This window comes from Oncorhynchus mykiss, chromosome 20, assembly GCF_013265735.2.
Source record: "Oncorhynchus mykiss isolate Arlee chromosome 20, USDA_OmykA_1.1, whole genome shotgun sequence".
Lineage (NCBI taxonomy): Eukaryota > Metazoa > Chordata > Actinopteri > Salmoniformes > Salmonidae > Oncorhynchus > Oncorhynchus mykiss.
In genome coordinates, this window is record NC_048584.1 from 629153 (window position 1) to 647763 (window position 18611).

Below are 18611 nucleotides of genomic sequence, written 5' to 3' on the forward strand. Positions count from 1 at the left end.
TGGCTTCAGAAGCTTCTGATAGGCTAATCATTTGAGTCAATTGGTGTACCTGCGGATGTATTTCAAGGCCTACCTTCAAACTCAGTGGCTCTTTGCTTGACATCATGGGAAATTCAAAAGAAATCAGCAAGACGGTAGACCTCCACAAGTCTGGTTCATCCTTGGGAGCAATTTCCAAAAGCCTGCTACCATGTTCATCTGTACAAACAATGTCATACCGCTCAGGAAGGGGAAGTGTTCTGTCTCCTAGAGATGAATGTACTTTGGTGCGAAAAGTGCAAATCAATCCCAGAACAACAGCAAAGGACCTTGTGAAGATGCTGGAGGAAACAGGTACAAAAGTATCTATATCCACAGTAAAACGAGTCCTATATTGACATAGCCTGAAAGGCCGCTCGGCAAGGAGGAAGACACTGCTCCAAAACCGCCATAAAAAAAATCTGAATGCGGTTTGCAAATGCACATGTGAACAAAGATCGTACTTTTTGGAGAAATGTCCTCTGGTCTGATGAAACAAAAATAGAACTGTTTGGCCATAATGACCATTGTTATGTTTGGAGGGAAAAGGGGGAGGCTATCAAGCCAAAGAACACCATCCCAACCGTGAAGGACGGGGTTGGTAGCATCATGTTGTGGGGGTGCTTTGCTGCAGGAGGGACTGGTGCACTTCACAAAATAGGATGAAAATAAGGTGGATATATTGAAGCAATATTTCAAGACATCAGTCAGGAAGTTAAAGCATGGTCGCAAATGGGTCTTCCAAATGGACAATGACCCCAAGCATACTTCCAAAGTTGTGGTAAAATTGCTTAAGGACAACAAAGTCAAGTTATTGGAGTGGCCAACGCAAAGCCCTGACCTCAATCCTATAGAAAATTTGTTGGCAGACCTGAAAAAGCATGTGCGAGCAAGGAAGCCTACAAATCTGACTCAGTTACACCAGCTCTGTCAGGAGGAATGGGCCAAAATTCACCCAACTTCATTGAGGGAAGGTTGTGGAAGGCTACCCAAAACGTTTTACCCAAGTTAAACAATTTAAAGGCAACGCTACTAAATACAAATTGAGTGTTTGTAAACTTCTAACCTACTGGGTATGTGATGAAAGAAAGAAAAGCATAAATAAATCTGACTTAGTTTTTTGTGAGCTCAACACGCCAATCATTCACGAGAGAAATTGGGCGCGTTCCACAGCTAAGGCAAAGCAAAGCAAAAACGAATGGTTGTGTGCAACGTTATCGACTGTGTCATCGACAGACAAATTGTTATAACATATGATGTGATTAGCTGACACGTAAAATACCTATCTAGGCGTTGTAAGATCTGTCAGGCATCAGCAACATATCATCATGGAAATGCCCCAATTAAGTCAAGAACGATGTGGGACACTGGGCTGAAGGCAGTTGTAGTTTTCATTATTCAACCTAGTTCAGCGCAGAAAAATGGCAATTAATGACAGTGACCCTAATCCGCTGCGCCTGTTCTTCCCTGCTTGGACAGAGACAGCAGAACACATGACAGAGGTGTGTATACAATACAACAACAAAGAGGGATGGAGAGTTTGTGAGGTAGCACTACTCGATTGATAGTTGTAGTAGTTGGTAATTAGCATTCTTGAATGTATATGCCTATGTACTTTGAAGACCAAGTAAAATGATTTTGAAGACATCTCTGCAGAATACTTAGGCTTCTAGCCAGCTAGCTACTAGCCTAGCTAAATAGGAGGACAAAGACAGTACAGTATGGGGAGCACAGAGATAAAGTTAGATGGTTGCCTGGCTGAATGGCTGCCATTGTCTACCCATTTTGGACCTGACAATTAATGTTGTCATTGTTTTGGCAATTGAAGGTTCACTATTTGGAGCTTTGGAATTTCCATTAAAAAGCTCTAAAATCATTTCATAATGTATTTCATGTTTTAAAAAATTATTGAATGTGATGATTTTTAATAGCCGAACAGAAACCTAACCGACCGCAAAAAGCACTAATCGCTCAGCACTAATAGCAATAGTTAATTAACATTTAATAAAATTGAAATTGAGCAAATTAGCATACATTACTAAATGCACGTCCTGTCAACCCCATAGATCAACTATTGACCTGTTTTTTTCAGTGCCCACATCAGAGGATATGTCCAGGCTGACCCCTGAGTCCAGCCCTGAGTAAGTCACAGACACACACTTATGAACATGCCTCTTAGATGCCCTAGGCCAAGGACTGACTAATTTTACCTCGCTATAACTATGAGTTTGTGTGTCCATTTCTATCCCTGTGTCTCTCTCTCTCTCTCTCTCTCTCTCTCTCTCTCTCTCTCTCTCTCTCTCTCTCTCTCTCTCTCTCTCTCTCTCTCTCTCTCTCTCTCTCTCTCTCTCTCTCTCTCTCTCTCTCTCTCTCTCTCTCTCTCTCTCTCTCTCTCTCTCTCTCTCTCTCTCTCTCTCTCTCTCTCTCTCTCTCTCTCTCTCTCTCTCTCTCTCTCTCTCTCTCTCTCTCTCTCTCTCTCTCTCTCTCTCTCTGTGTGTGTGTGTGTCATGCTCCATCAGGCTGGCTAAGAAGTCATGGTTTGGGAACTTCGTCAGCCTGGAGAAGGAGGAGCAGATCTTTGTGGTGATCAGAGACAAGCCGCTGAGCTCTGTGAAAGCAGACATCGTCCACGCCTTCCTCTCTGTAAGTATCTGGTTCCGCTTTGAACATCTTCAATTAGTCATGATTTTTATTGAACCTTTATTTAACTATGCAAGTCAGTTAACCTCTCTTGGGTAGCGGGCAGTATTTTCACATCCGGATGAGAAGTGTGTCCAAAGTAAACGGCCTGTTACTCAGGCACAGAAGCTAGGATATGCATATAATTGGTCGATTTGGATAGAGAACACTCTAAGAACACTAGTTTCTTAAACTGTTAAAATAATGTCTGAGTATAACAGAACTGATATGGCAGGCGAAACCCCGAGGACAAACCATCCCAAAAAAAGAAAAATTCAGCCTACCGCTATTTTCAATGGCTGTCACTTTTATTATAAGGCGAAGTCCTCCCAGATTGCAGTTCCTAGGGCTTCCACTAGATGTCAACAGTCTTTAGAAAGAGTTTCAGGCTGGTTTTTGGAAAAATTTGCCAGAAATTGTAGCTTTTCTAGGTGGCTCTCATTTTGGCTGTAGTGTTTCCAAGCTCGTGAATGAGAGCGCGTTCTTTGGTATTTTTCTCCAGTAAAGAAAATACCGATTCTCCGTCTTAGATTTGATCGTTTATTTACGTATTAGGGTACAAGGTTTGATTATTGTTTGACTTGTTTGAAAAAGTTTATTAGTAACGTGTGGGATTCATTTTGTAATGCATTTTGATGAAGGGAAGCTGGGTGGATTATTGACTGAAGCGCGCCAGCTAAACTGATTTTTTATTGATATAAAGAAGGACATTGTCGTGCAAAAGGACCATTTGTGATGTAACTGGGACCTTTTGGAGTGCCAACAGAGAATATCATCAAAGGTAAAGCATTTATTATATCGCTATTTCTGATAGTGTCGCACCTGCCTGGTTGAAATATGTTTTTCATGGTTTTGCATGCGGGCGCTGTCCTCGGAAAATCGCATGGTGTGCTTTCGCCGTACGGCCTTTTTGAAATCTGATACAATGGCTGGATTAACAAGAAGTTAGGATTTATTTTGACGTATGATGTATTACACTTGTGATTTTATGAAAGTTAAATATTTATAATTCTGTAGTTTGAATTTCGCGCTCTGCAATTTCACCGAATGTTGGCCAGGTGGGACGCTACCGTCCCACCTGCCCATAAGAAGTTAAACACTCAGATTCCTCATCTGGTATCTTCTCTGCACCTGGGTTCAATCTCACCACGTCATAGCAAGCTTCTTACCTCAAAATGGACCCAGCAGATCTCACCCAGATCCAGAATGCTATAACCCAACAAGGAGCATTGCTGGGGCGGCAGGAAGAACAACTCTCCCAAATATCAGAGACCCTCTGGGCACTTACCGATTCCCTCCAACCACGGCCCAACCCCAACCCAGGAGGAGCCAATGCCCAAGTCTTATCACCCAGTTCTACAGGCGTCGCCGTAGTTTATCCAGGGAACCTGCACCGGGAACCCAAGATCCCAGCCCCCGAGTGGTATGACGGGCTCCCTGGAGGATGCAAGGGGTCAGTCCTCCTCGTTCCACACAGGTCGGGCCATGATCACCTACATCATCTCTCTGCTCTCGGGCAAGGCCCTGGGGTGGGTAACTCCATCAAGGATGAACTGGTTGCTTGGGAACTGGGCGAGGACCTCGATTCCCTGATAACACTGGCCATCAGGATTGACAACCGCATCTGAGAATGTGTAAGACAGTGCCTTTTTGAAACCGCATCCCAGTTTGCGGAGCACCACAAGCCCCCGAGCCCAGCATCGAGGAGCCCAGGCAGCTGGGATGCACTCGTCTCAGCCCACAGGAATGTGCCAGGCACCTGCGCGGGGTATGCTGCCTCTACTGCGGAGGCCTCGGCCATCTCCGTTCTACATGCCCAGAGTTGACGGGAAACACCGGGCTCTCCAGGATAGAGGAGACCCTGACGAGCTGTGCAGTTACACCCCAGCTACCTGGTCACCGTCTGACACTACCCGCAACCCTCTATTGGGACAACCGTCAGCACCACATTCCATCCCTCTGCAGATTCAAGCCCTCTATGGATGCCCCATCGGCTCCAGCCAGGTGGAATATCAGCCCATTCTACTGCAGTTTGGGGTGAACCACTCAGAGACTCTTAGATTTCTTTTGAACACTGCTCCCGAGCACCCACTCACCTAGGGTATCCCTGGCTAGTGCTACATAACCCACTATTTTCCTGGTCTACGGGACACCTACTAGACTGAGGTATTAACTGTCAGACTAAATGCCTAAGACCCCCACCAAGAGCCTCACCGTGTTCCCCGGCCTCCATTGAAGACCAAGACTTTTACACTCTCCCTCCCGAGGACTTCGACCTCCTTCAGTAAGAGGCAATCTGCCACCCTCCCTCCTCATCATCCATACGACTGTGCCATAGAACTCCTACCTGGCTCCACCCCTCCCCTGGGCCGTCTCTACTCCCTCTCTGAAGCAGCAGTCATGGACAACTACATCCGGGAGTCGCTGGAGTCAGCTTTCATTCGCTCCTCTACATCCCCAGCTGGTGCAGGCCTCTTCTTTGCGGGAAAGAAGGATGGAGGTCTGTGTCCCTGCATAGATTACAGAGGGCTGAACAAAATTACGATTAAGAATTGTTACCCCCTACCCCTGATATCCGCCTTCTTGGAGTTGGCCCATGGGGCCCAATTCTTCAGCAAACTGAACTTAACGCTTACCACTATCTGGTGAGAATCAGGGAGGGAGAGGAATGGTGGTCACTATGACTATTTAGTCATGCCCTTATTATCGAACTCACCGGCAGTCTTTCAACCATTGGTCAATGACACTCTTAGCGATATGTTGAATTGGTTAATATTTGTTTACCTCGACGACATCCTCCAAAACTCTTCTGGAACACATACTGCACGTCTGCCAAGTCCTGAGACGCCTCCTGCAGAGCCAACTATTTGTCAAGATGGAGAAGTGTGAGTTCCACGTATCCCAACTTTCCTTCCTGGGTTACATTATCTCTACCGCAGGCATCCAAGTGGACCCCATAAAAGTTGAGGCGGTCACCGACCGGCCCCATGTCACCTCAGTCAAGCAGGTCCAGCGGTTCCTCGGGTTTGCCAAATTTCAAAACCATTTATTATGCAAGTTTTGTGCGGTGGCAGCACCTCTCGCGGTCCTAACCCGCAAGTTCCAGTCTTGTTTATGCTGGACTCCCGAGGCTGAAAGGGCCTTCATGGAGCTCAAGGGACATTTCACCTCTGGATCAATCCTTGTTCATCCTGATCCTACTCGTCCCTTTGTGGTAGAGGTGGACGTCTCGGACATAGGATCAGGGGGGTCCTTTCACAGCGGAACGAGGAGGACAAGAAACTGCACCCATGTACCTTCCTCTCCAAGCGGTTCTTGCCAGCGGAACAACCGGGAGCAACTACGGGGGCACCTCATCCTTTCGTGATCTGGACGGACCATAAGAACTTGGTCTCCATTCAAGAATCCAAGAGGTTGAACGCCTGCCAGGCTAGGTGGACTCGATTTCACACTAGCCTATCGCCCGAAATTCAAGAATCAGAAAGCAGACGCCCTGTCCCGCCAACACGATGTCTCTAAACGAGGAGAGGGTCTCCGAGCCCATCATCCTCAGTTCCCGCATTGTGGCCCCTGTGATATGGAGTATTGAGACCACGGTCCGACAAGCCCAGTCCTGAGGACCTGACCCCAGTGGGGGACCCACTAACAGACTTTACGTTCCGCTATCAGCCCGTTCCCGAGTACTACAATGAGGACACTCCTCTAAATTAACTGGGCATCCAGGGGTTAAACGGACACTGTTTCTGTGGCGGAAATTCTGGTGGCTTAACATGATTGAGGATGTGAGATCCTTTGTTGCGGCCTGTTCCACCTATGCCCAAAGCAAGTCCTCACGACAGCGACCGGCTGGGTTGCGCCAACCTATGCCCATCCCCTGCTCCATCCCAAGGGCTTACCACTATCCTGGTGGTCATTGATTGGTTCTCCAAGGCAGCCCATTTCATTGCCTTACTCAAGTTGCCCTCATTGAAGGAGACGCGGATCTCATGATTACATCTCATGATGTGTTTCGACTACAAGGGCGTCCACAGGACATGTCTCGGATCGTGGGCCCCAGTTTGTTGCACGGAATTGGAAAGCCTTCTGCTCCCTGTTGGGGGTGTCTGTGAGTCTCTCCTTGGGAATCCACCCACAGTCGAATGGGCAAACGGATCGGGCCAACTAGGAGCTGGAGAAGTTCCTCTGCTGTTTCATCTCCACCCAGGTCAACAACCGGAGCAAGTTCCTTGCCTGGGCAGGGTGTGGTCATAACACACTGCCAAAATCGTCCACTGGAATGTCGTCATTCGAGCCCCCAGTTTCCTGAACAACAGGCCGAAGCGGGGGTGCCATCAGCCGATGCGTTCATTCAACGATGTCGTCGCACCTGGATCAGAGCACGATCCTCCTTGCTCCGCTCCTCTGCCTGACACCAACACCAGGCAAACCGGCACTGAAGGCCTCTTCGGGCTCCTCTGACGGGTCAACGGGTGTGGCTGTCCACCTGTGATCTTCCCTTATAGGTGGACTGGCAGAAGCTTGCTCCACGCTACATAGAACCATTCAAGATACCGAGTCGCATCAACCTATTGTCCCCAGCTTCCCAGGTCTATGAAGGTCTGTCCATCCTTCCATGTCTCCCGTCTCAAGTTGTTAAGGACCAGTCCCTTCACTCCCCCCACACCTGCCCTTTCACCCTCTCGACTTGTTGATGGTCAGCCTGCCTAAACTGTCTGGCGTCTGTTGGAGGCTCGTGGGGTCCGAGGCATCGTGCACTACCTGGTGGACTCCGAGGGCTATGGCCCTGAGGAGCGGGCGTGGGTTCCTGCCCGGGACATCCTAGATCCGGGACTTGTTCGGGACTTCAACTAACTACGTGGGAGTCGTCATGGCTCTGCGGCTGGAGACGCTCCTAGAAGGGGGTGTACGGCATAGACCATCCTAGAGACATTAACGACACTCAGGTGTGTCCAATTTACTCATTATGATTTCCCTGTTAGAGGTGTGTTTTCTGTTGTCCTTTGCAGAAGCTTGAATTGTTTAGCGTGTGTATATGTTTGTTTCCTGAGTGAGTTTGAGGCTTAGTGTTTGTTGTTTTTTCCAGTGTACTGTGATCCTGCGGCTACTGTTTATCAGTAAAGTATTTGGTCCCTTCTCTGCAGCTGGGTCCAACCTCACCACGTCACACCGTCACACTGTCATTCATCTTCAGTCCTAGTAATATGTTTTTAAAGTGCTAGGAATTTTTCTTGTGAACCTTTATATTTTCATTGCAATCTGTTTTAATGACAAACATTTCTTGCTCTCTACTACCCCATCTCACACGGACTCTGTTTCTGTGTCTCCCCCTCACACAATCTTCCCCTTTGTCTCTTACTTTCTCTACCCGTCTCTCCTTTTCTTTCTTTCCATTACCCTACGCATCCTCTCTCTCCCCCTACCCCCCTCGTCAGATCCCCTCCCTCAGCCACAGCGTCATCTGCCAGACCAGCTTCAGGGCCGAGTACAAGACTTCCTGCGGCCCCTCCGTCTTCCAGAAGCCTGTTAAGTTCCAGGTGGACATTGCCTTCTCCGTGGGAGAGAGAGAGCGAGATAGGGAGAAAACCGAGAGGGAAGGCAAGAGAGAGACAGGCATCTACAGTGTGACATTCACCCTCATATCAGGCAAGTGGAACTTGGAATAGAAAGTATAACTGTTCATTCTAGTGCTGTTCGTTGGTGATTTTACAATATCTGGTTATATATGGTGGCTTGAATTGGTACAGTTCCACGAATTAATGAAAGAAAGTAGGGCAGGTTTGTTATGGTGGAAGGGTGTGTGTGTGTTTGTGCACGCACGCACGCGGTGCAGATGTGTGTCTCATGTGCTGGTAAAAGCTTGCATCTTCTCAATGTCTTTGTGTGTGTGTGTTTTCGCAGGTCCTAGTCGCAGGTTCAAACGAGTGGTGGAGACCATTCAGGCCCAGCTTCACAGCTCCCATGATCAGCCCGTGGGGGTCTCTTGTGAGTCATACACATTCTCTTCTACTCACACACACCAACCTCCTCACATTCGGTTACACTTTCTAATAACTGAAATTAATAATCTATCATTTGCTTTATAAATTATTGTAATTGTTATAAATGTTTGTATATGTTTACAAATAATGAAATGCTAATTTATTAATAGTATGCACACTATGTATTGATAACGTATTCATTATTCATGAAAATGATTTATTATTATTTCCCCACATTCTTACACCACACTGGTTTCACCTTCATGAATGGAGTCACTTTCCTCCAGGTTTCCCATGCTTGTTCAATGAACCATAAACATTTAATGAACATGCACCTGTGGAACGGTCTTTAACCTTTCTGATCTCCCCATCCCGGATCCGGGATCGTGAATACAGACTCAAGCTCATTACCATAACGCAACGTTAACTATTCATGAAAATCGCAAATGAAATGAAATAGCTCTCAAGCTTAGCCTTTTGTTAACAACACTGTCATCTCAGATTTTCAAAATATGCTTCTCAACCATTGCAAAACAAGCATTTGTGTAACAGTATTGATGGCTAACGTAGCATTTAGCATTAGCATTCAGCTGGCAACATTTACACAAAAAAACAGAAAAGCATTCAAATAAAATCATTTACCTTTGAAGAACTTCAGATGTTTTCAATGAGGAGACTCTCAGATAGCAAATGTTCAGTTTTTCCTGAAAGATTATTTGTTTAGGACAAATCGCTCCGTTTTCTGCGTCACGTTTAGCTATGAAAAAACCCCTGTATCCAGGATTGTGTAAATCTATCAGCAAGCTCATTAGCATAACACAACGTTAACTATTCATGAAAATCGCAAATGAAATGAAATAAATATGCCATCTCTCAAGCTTAGCCTTTTGTAAACAACACTGTCATCTCAGATTTTCAAAATATGCTTCTCAACCATAGGAAAACAATCATTTGTGTAAAAGTAGCTAGCTAGCGTTAGCATTTAGCGTTAGCATTTAGCGTTAGCATTTAGCGTTAGCATTTAGCGTTAGCATTTAGCGTTAGCATTTAGCGTTAGCATTTAGCGTTAGCATTAGCGTTAGCATTAGCGTTAGCATCCAGCACGCAACATTTCAACAAAAACATAAAAGCCTTCAAATAAAATAATTTACCTTTGAAGAACTTCTGATGTTTTCAATGAGGATACTCTCAGTTAGATAGCAGATGCTCAGTTTTTCCAAAAAGATTCTTTGTGTATTAGAAATAGCTCCGTTTTATACATCACATTTGGCTACCAAAAAAAATCCGAAAATTCAGTCCTCAAAACGCGAACTTTTTTCCAAATTAACTCCATAATATCGACTGAAAACATGGCAAACGTTGTTTAGAATCATTCATCAAGGTGTTTTTCACATATCTCTTCATTGATACATCGTTCTTGGACACATGGTTTCTCCCCTATATCAAATGGAAAAGTACGAGCAGCTGGCAATTGCGCACCGAATTCCACACAGGACACCAGGTGGACACTTGGAAAATGTAGTCTCTTATGGTCAATCTTCCAATGATATGCCTACAAATACGTCACAATGCTGCTAAGACCTTGGGCGAACGACAGAAAGTGTAGGCTCATTCCTTGCGCAATCACAGCCATATAAGGAGACAATGGAAAACAGAGCTTCAGAAATTCTGCTAATTCCTGGTTGATGCATCATCTTGGTTTCGCCTGTAGAATGAGTTCTGGTGCACTTACAGACAAAATCTTTGCAGATTCTTTCCAGAACTGTCAAGAATATGCATAGTCGAGCATCTTTTCGTGACAAAATATCGCGCTTAAAACGGGAACGTTTTTTATCCAAAAATGAAATAGCGCCCCTAGAGATCTAACAGGTTAAGACACTTGTCGCGATACGAAACCTTCAGCCCCGCCCCTTGGCCGGCAGCGGGTGCTAGAGGTGGTTAGCATCCCGTTCCCTGGATTGGACAGGGCACTATAGATACTTCAGGTTATCTCGGTATAACCAGGACCGCTCGCGTAGCCCTCCCTCTCTTTCTATATCGAAGCGTTGTCCGCGTAGAGAGGTCTTTGCCTTGTCACTCTCAACGGTCTAGCTCTAGCTGGGATGTGTGAACCCCACCTTTATCCTCTAGACTCTTTGCTTCACCACTAATTGGTCCTTGAGTTGTTATTAAGCACTAGTCCTACCAGTCTCTATATGATTTCCCTGTGGTTGAGTGTTTACCCTCTGTGATGTATCTAGTTTAAAGTGTGAAGACCTTTAGTCAACTTAGTCTCACTACTCTGCCCGTCGGCTATGTATCGCTTGGAAAATAAAACTTAGATAGATCGATAAGACAATTAAATGAATCACTACTGGACAGACCTTCCTCCTTGTCTTTTTAATGGTAACTCATTCTGTCATAGAGCATTGATCCCCGTTTCCAGTGTCCCGGTAGCGGGGAGTGTCAGAGTTGTTATCTCCCGTGCCGTTAACTGTCCTTGAGAGAACCTTTTACTCGAGACAAAATGAGGCTACCGTTTATTTTTGAAAACACTCTGTTTTTTTGTCTTTTACAATCAAACACACTTCAAAATACACAATTTGTTACTCGGTCACACACTGCGTTAATCAAAAACATGCAAATGCCTTAATGCTCTATAAAATGCCTGGTACAATGATAACACTTATCTCTACATTAAATGCTTAACATAGTTATTTAATTACCTTTGAGAGATGACGAGGAGACCCACGAGATCAGGAGCAGAGTTTCAATCGGTCAGAGTTCTTTTAAGAATTTAGGTCGGTAGCGACTCCCCTCTACTGGCTGAGAGGTTGAATTGGAGTCGGTGCTTTACTAAATTGAGAGATTCAAGTTTGGAACGGATGAGAGAATCCGCTGGTGATTCCCTGCCCCACTGGAATATCGAAGAGTCTGTGCCACACAACTAGGGCGAGGTACTGAGCTCAATCGAGAGTTGCAGTTTCAAAGACTGGCTCTGGATATAATTTGCGTCAGTATACAAGCACCAAGGCCGCGGGCGACAGGGTCAATTCAGATAACCACAGGTATTAACAGGAGATCAACTTAAGGACTAGAGGGACTCTCAGTTGAACTACCGCAGCATCCGTGCCATGCAACTAGGGCGAGGTACTGAGCTCAATCGAGAGTTGCAGTTTCAAAGACTGGCTCTGGATATAATTTGCATCAGTATACAAGCACCAAGGCCACAGGCGAGAGAACAGCTGTTCAATAGTTAAACGGTATATCGGAGAGACCCTTTTCAGATCCAACAAGTTAGAATCTTTAAGTAATTTGAGTCAGGTGGCAATTACCCGAAGTCAAATGGTTGTCTAAATTAATTCAGAATTCAAGAAGTCAGCGCCAAAGTAATGGCAAGTGTCTCTTTATATACCTTTTGATTCTCTGCACCCGATCCACTGCTCCTCCCATTCCCTCAGAGCAGAGAGGGTGATGACATATCTTACAACAGGAAATACTTTTCTTACAGTGCATATATGGGCCTCTGGTTATGACAGAGCCTATTACACTAGCAACAATGAGGAAACACTTTTCTTACAGTGCATATATGGGCCTCTGGTTATGACAGTGCCCTTACTCTATCAGCATTGAGTCTATCAGCTGTTCCCATTCAGAGGTGTCACTTGAGGCAGAGAGTGATTCTTCCTGACACCAGTCAGGTTCAGTAGTGGGTTGGCTTGAGTCGTCTTCTGGTGGCTTTGCCCAATCCGGTATTTCAGTAGGCGAGGTCATCTCTGTCTCTACCCTTGGTGGGTAAGACAGGGGAAGAGGACCAGGAGGTAGATCCATTTGGCGTTTTACTACACACTAACAGCTTACAGATGGTAGGCAATTAAGGTCACAGCTATGAAATCTTAGGACACTTAAGAGGCCTTTCTACTGACTCTGAAAAACACCAAAAGAAAGATGCCCAGGGTCCCTATAATTATATATATTTTTTTTATAATTTGTAAAATACTGTAAAAACACCAGGAAATCAGCGCCAAATTATTTTAATTATAGAAATTTGTTCCCCAGTATTCTGACGCATAATAGAGAGAAATGTGATCGTATACAAATGTAAGCAAGTTTGAAATTATTATGTTTTAGTCATATTGGGTTTCTTGCGGTCAATTTGCAGTCTACAAATTATTTGTAATTATATTCCGGCATACCGACCATCCTCTTAATATTTTCTTTTGTCATGTGGCTGAATCTATTTGACCCCCTACTCTCTATTTCTCTATTTTGCTCTCTCTTTCTCTCTACAGACCCCTTCCCAGACGAGAAGAACAATCGGCCCCACGGGACCCCCACTCGCCAGAACTCCCGCCGCTCCGAGGGCGGAGGTGATCGGTGTGAGTGGGGCGAGAGAGACGATGGAGGAGGCATCGGAGGCAGTGGGGGGGTCCTACAACGCAGAGGCTCTGGGAAGGAGAGGACCCAGCTACTGTCCTCCAACGGAACACAGTCCCAACCCTGAGAGAGAGAGAGAGACCAGTCGGGTAGCAGGTGTCCAAACGCCATTGGGGGAAAAAAGCAGACAAATTGTCAAACAAAACCTCACACCCTCACAAGCCATGATATATCTCCCATTCTGCCCCGATAAGATGTCTCAACAAGTTGCTTTAAGCCTGAACACAAGCTGTCGTTTTTTTCTGTGTTGAAATTTACATTCAATTCACTGAATCAAGCAGGGATCCAATCCAGAACAGTTATAAAACATTTTTTTAAATGTCAAAAGGGATTCATGGATGAGCTAGACACATCAAAGGTCAAACTAGGAACTTTGCAGAAGTTCTAGTTTGCATGGCAGTTAGCAAGTCATTGTGCAAAAATAGTTTTAAAAGTGGCAATATGTAACTTTTAGCACGACCTGACCAAATTCACATAGAAATGTGAGTTATAGATATATCATTCTTGGAAGCAAGTCTAAGAAGTGGTAGATCTGTTCTGTGTGCAATTTCTATGCTTCCTGTTCTTAAGTTTTGTTTTTTGTTTTTGTGTCTTTTACTTTAGTTTTTTTTACTTCAGCTTCAAGCAGCTGTTTAGATGGTAACTTTATTCTCTACACGATACTAACTTATTTTGTCACAAACTGAAATTTGGCAAACTGTTAGTGTTTTAGCAACCAGGAAATGGCAGAGTGATATCTGCAGAGTGCAACTTCACTATAGATGATAAGATCTGCTAGCGTACCATGGATGGTCCCGGAAATCGAACCCACTATCCTGGCGTTACAAACGCCATACTATACCAACTGAGCTACAGAGGACCAAACCAATAACTCAAGCCAAAAGATAAGAACGCTTTTTGTGACGGTCTGAACAATCTTGTGACGGTTCTCAAAAATACAGAACTCCCCCCTCCCCTTTCCCTTTACCGCTCAGCAGCAAAGGAAACCTGATGAATACCTTGATGTGCCCAACATTGTACATACATTTACTCAAAAGACAATGAAAGACGATGGAGACATGTAGAACCCTCTTGCTTATTATCACAGACCACCCATTCCAGAAGATAGAACCTGCTGCCAATTCAGTGAATGAGTTTGACAGCACCTAAAGATCCTGCTTTAAAATTGAGAAATTATGTCCTTGAAAAAAATACATGTAAACTTTGTCTTCTGTTGTCAAGAAATACAAATTAAGCTAAGTTGAATGTGAAGAATGTTTTTTTATTTAGGTTTAGTTAAGATGATTTATATATTGATTTCAGGGATGTCGACACTCAGCGAAGATATAGGAGAGAAGAATGACATCGGGAAGAATTGACATCTTGGACATACAGAAACATTTTGCACGCCCAATTTTTCAGTTTTTGATTTGTTAAAAAAGTATGAAATATCCAATAAATGCCGTTCCACTTCATGATTGTGTCCCACTTATTGTTGATTCTTCACAAAAAAATACAGTTTTATATCTTTATGTTTGAAGCCTGAAATGTGGCAAAAGGTCGCAAAGTTCAAAGGGGCCGAATACTTTCGCAAGGCACTGTATATTATGAGTATTTCTGTGAATAATGTGGCTCTCTGCAAAATCACTGCATGTTTTGGAACTACTGAACATAACAGGCCAATGTCAAATGAGATTTTTTTATATAAATATGCACTTTATCAAACAAAACATATGTATTGTGTAACATGAAGTCCTATGAGTGTCATCTGATGAAGATCACCAAAGGTTAGTGATTAATTGTATCTATATTTCTGCTTTTTGTGACTCCTCTCTTTGGCTGGAAAAATGTCTGTCTTTTTTTGTGACTTGGTGGTGACCTAACATAATTGTTTCTTGTGCTTTCGCTGTAAAGCCTTTTTGAAATCGGACACTGTTCAAACCCCCGAGCTGACAAGGTACAAACCTGTCGTTCTGCCCCTGAACAGACAGTTAACCCACTGTTCCTAGGCCGTCATTGAAAATAAGAATTTGCTCTTAACTGACTTGCCTAGTTAAATAAAGGTAAAATAAATCAACTGGCTGGATTAATGAGAATTGTATCTTTAAATGGTGTAAAATACTTGTATGCTTGAGGAATTTTAATTTGTGTTTTTTGTTTTGAATTTGGCGCCCTGCACTTTCACTGGCTGTTGGCGGGGTGGGACGCTACCGTCCCGAATATATCCCAGAGAGGTTAAGGCCTCCCCTTGTGTCACAAACACTCCCCAATGTCAGTTCACATAAACAATTGGACACTAGCGTAACCAGGCTACAGGCCAAGGGCGCAGGCAGACATGTTGTTTCTCACAAAATCAAAACAAGCAGGGTGCCTCCTATAACGTCACCAGAGGGACCTACCGCTCCTTCTGTGGTGATAGGCTCTCCCGCTACGAGCCAGCCGGACATGCGCAGTGCGTCGCGGCCTGTCGTACACCCTCCCATCAACAGAGGGTGCTGCTGCACCGTCTATGGGGGGAAGCCCGGTCAGCCCTCTCTCAGAGTCGAAGAGAGAACTGGCGAGTATGCGCAGTGTCAAACTTGGTACAGGGCACAATAAACAGGCGATACAGACTACAATTCGCTGTCACCCCACAACAATTCAAATCATACACACTCAGGCTCAGGAGGAATCGGCGTGTGTCCTCCGGGAGGAAATCACATCACTAATAGGGAAAAGGGCAATAAGAATTGTTCCTCCCGAGCAAAGCCACTGTAGTTTTTATTCAAGATATTTCCTGGTTCTGGGCGTATGCGCCAGGGCGATTGGTTTGTATCTGCCGACCTGAAGGATGCTTACTTTCACAACTCAATATACCCCCTTCACAGGAAATTTCTCGCTTTTCAAGGAGTAATCTACGAATGTCTGGTACTCCCTTTCGGCCTCTCACTGTCACCTTGTGTTTTACGAAATGTACAGAGGCAGCCATAGCCCCACGCAGAGAGGGGGGCATTCGGCTGATGATGTACATAGATGATTGGCTGCTGTGCACGCAATCAAGACAAGAGGTCTTAGAACACAGTCGGCTACTATTGGAAAACCTGACATTTCTAGGTTTCAGAATAAACACAGTAAAGAGCGTTCTGATTCCCACGCAGACAGGGAATCAGATCTCTTTCCTAGGTTTAATCCTAGATTCAGTTTCATTCAAAGCTCACCTTTCAGTGGAGCATATACGAACATTCCAAGATTGCCTAGGCATTGTTTCGCAAATGGAACCTGGTCTCTTTCAAAACATGCCTGAGGCTGATAGGTTTGATGGCATCGGCTTTAGTAGTCTTCCCATTAGGACATTTGAATATGAGAGGGTTTCAACGCTGGGTCTCTTCCCTAGGTCTGAGCCAAATACGTCACAAACAACACTGTGTACAGATCTCCATAGACTGCATGGTAGCACTGCACTCCTGGAGACACCGGAAATTTCTGTCACAGGGTGCCCAGATGTTTTATCCAGAAATGTAGTCACGACGGACTCTCTCAGGTTGGGGTGCGACCTACGAAGGCAGAACAGTCAATGGGGTGTGGGGATCCCATCTCCGTTCTACTCACATTAAATAGCTGGAACTCCTTGCAGTGTCCCTAGAATTAAAGTCGTTCCTCCTATTTCTGGAGGGTTGTCAGACAATACCACTGTTGTGCCTTACAAACAGACAAGGTGGACTGCGATACCCTCACTTACTGTACACACACTGGCACACAGACTGATTATGTGGAGCAGTGTGCATCTCCTGACACTGAGATCTACTCATGTACCGGGAGTACTGATTCTGGGGGAAGATTTACTTTCCACAGGGAATCCTCTATACGGAGAGTGGAAGCTCCACCCAGCGGTAGCCAATTATGTTTGGCTGCACTTCGACATGCCTGCAGTGGGTCTTCATGCATCAATGGAAAATACTCGGTGTTCTTTTCCCTGGGGGATCGGGATGCACCAACGGGAGTTGATGCGTTGGTGCACGAGTGGCCACGCGTCTTCCTGCATGTGTTCCCCCCCACTGGCCCTGATTTCCCCCACCCTAGCTAGGGTATATTTCTCATACTAATCAATCAATCAATCAAATTTATTTATATAGCCCTTTGTACATCAGCTGATATCTCAAAGTGCTGTACAGAAACCCAGCCTAAAACCCCAAACAGCAAGCTATGCAGGTGTTGAAGCACGTTGGCTAGGAAAAACTCCCTAGAAAGGCCAAAACCTAGAAAGCACATTGGCCAGAGAAACACGTAACTACTATGCGGTCATCCGTGACCCCTCCCCCTGCGTCAGGACCTACTGTGCCAGGCGTGAGGGGAGATTTTCCATCCTCACCCGGAACGGTTGTCACTCTGGGCCTGGCCCATGGTTCAACTTGAACACTGCCGGGTTTACCCAAAATGTCATTTAGACTATTCAGAGTGATACAGCCTCATCCACCAGGTCGCTTTATAATTTGTAAAGGATTGAGGAATGGAGCTCTAAATTAAATCACATTTATTTATAGAGCCCTTCTTACATCAACTGATATCTCAAAGTGCTGTACAGAAACCCAGCCTAAAACCCCAAACAGCAAGCAATGCAGGTGTAGAAGCACGGTGGCTAGGACAGGAAGATCAAGTCAGTAACTCAACCCACTCAAGTGACCCCCCCCCCCTCCTAGGGACGGCACGAAAGAGCACATGAAAGAAAGAGCACATGAAAGAGATATCAGGTTCCAGAGTAACGCCGAAGTCCTTCACAGTTTTATTTGAGATGGCTGTACAACCATCAAGATTAATTGTCAGATTCAATAGAAGATCTCTTTGTTTCTTGTGACCTAGAACAAGCAGCTCTGTTTTGTCTGAGTTTAAAAGTAGAAAGTTTGCAGCCATCCACTTCCTTATGTCTGAAGCAGGCTTCAAGCGAGGGCAATTTTGGGGATTCACCATGTTTCATTGAAATGTATAGCTGTGTATTATCCGCATAGCAGTGAAAGTTAATATTATGTTTCTGAATGACATCCCCAAGAAGTAAAATACACTGCTCAAAAAAATAAAGGGAACACTTAAACAACACAATGTAACTCCAAGTCAATCACACTTCTGTGAAATCAAACTGTCCACTTAGGAAGCAACACTGATTGACAATACATTTCACATGCTGTTGTGCAAATGGGATAGACAACAGGTGGAAATTATAGGCAATTAGCAAGACACCCCCAATAAAGGAGTGGTTCTGCAGGTGATAACCACAGACCACTTCTCTGTTCCTATGCTTCCTGGCTGATGTTTCGGTCACTTTTGAATGCTGGCAGTGCTTTCACTCTAGTGGTAGCATGAGACGGAGTCTACAACCCACACAAGTGGCTCAGGTAGTGCAGCTCATCCAGGATGGCACATCAATGCGAGCTGTGGCAAGAAGGTTTGCTGTGTCTGTCAGCGTAGTGTCCAGAGCATGGAGGCGCTACCAGGAGACAGGCCAGTACATCAGGAGACGTGGAGGAGGCCGTAGGAAGGCAACAACCCAGCAGCAGGACCGCTTCCTCC

At 45.1% G+C, this 18611-nt stretch overlaps 1 protein-coding gene across 3 annotated transcripts in view; it reads left to right on the top strand.

Annotated features, from left to right (window-relative positions):
- LOC110498791 (serine/threonine-protein kinase BRSK2-like) overlaps positions 1-14545 on the top strand; it is a 30522-nt gene extending 15977 nt beyond the window's left edge. For all 3 annotated transcript variants that reach the window (XM_021575416.2, XM_021575415.2, XM_021575417.2), the window contains exons 15-19: positions 2111-2159; positions 2538-2661; positions 8130-8340; positions 8596-8679; positions 12947-14545. In XM_021575416.2, coding sequence (XP_021431091.2) covers positions 2111-2159; positions 2538-2661; positions 8130-8340; positions 8596-8679; positions 12947-13158 — 680 coding nt within the window. In that variant the 3' untranslated portion in view covers positions 13159-14545. The remainder of the gene's footprint in view (positions 1-2110; positions 2160-2537; positions 2662-8129; positions 8341-8595; positions 8680-12946) is intronic.
- Positions 14546-18611: the final 4066 nt, after the last annotated feature.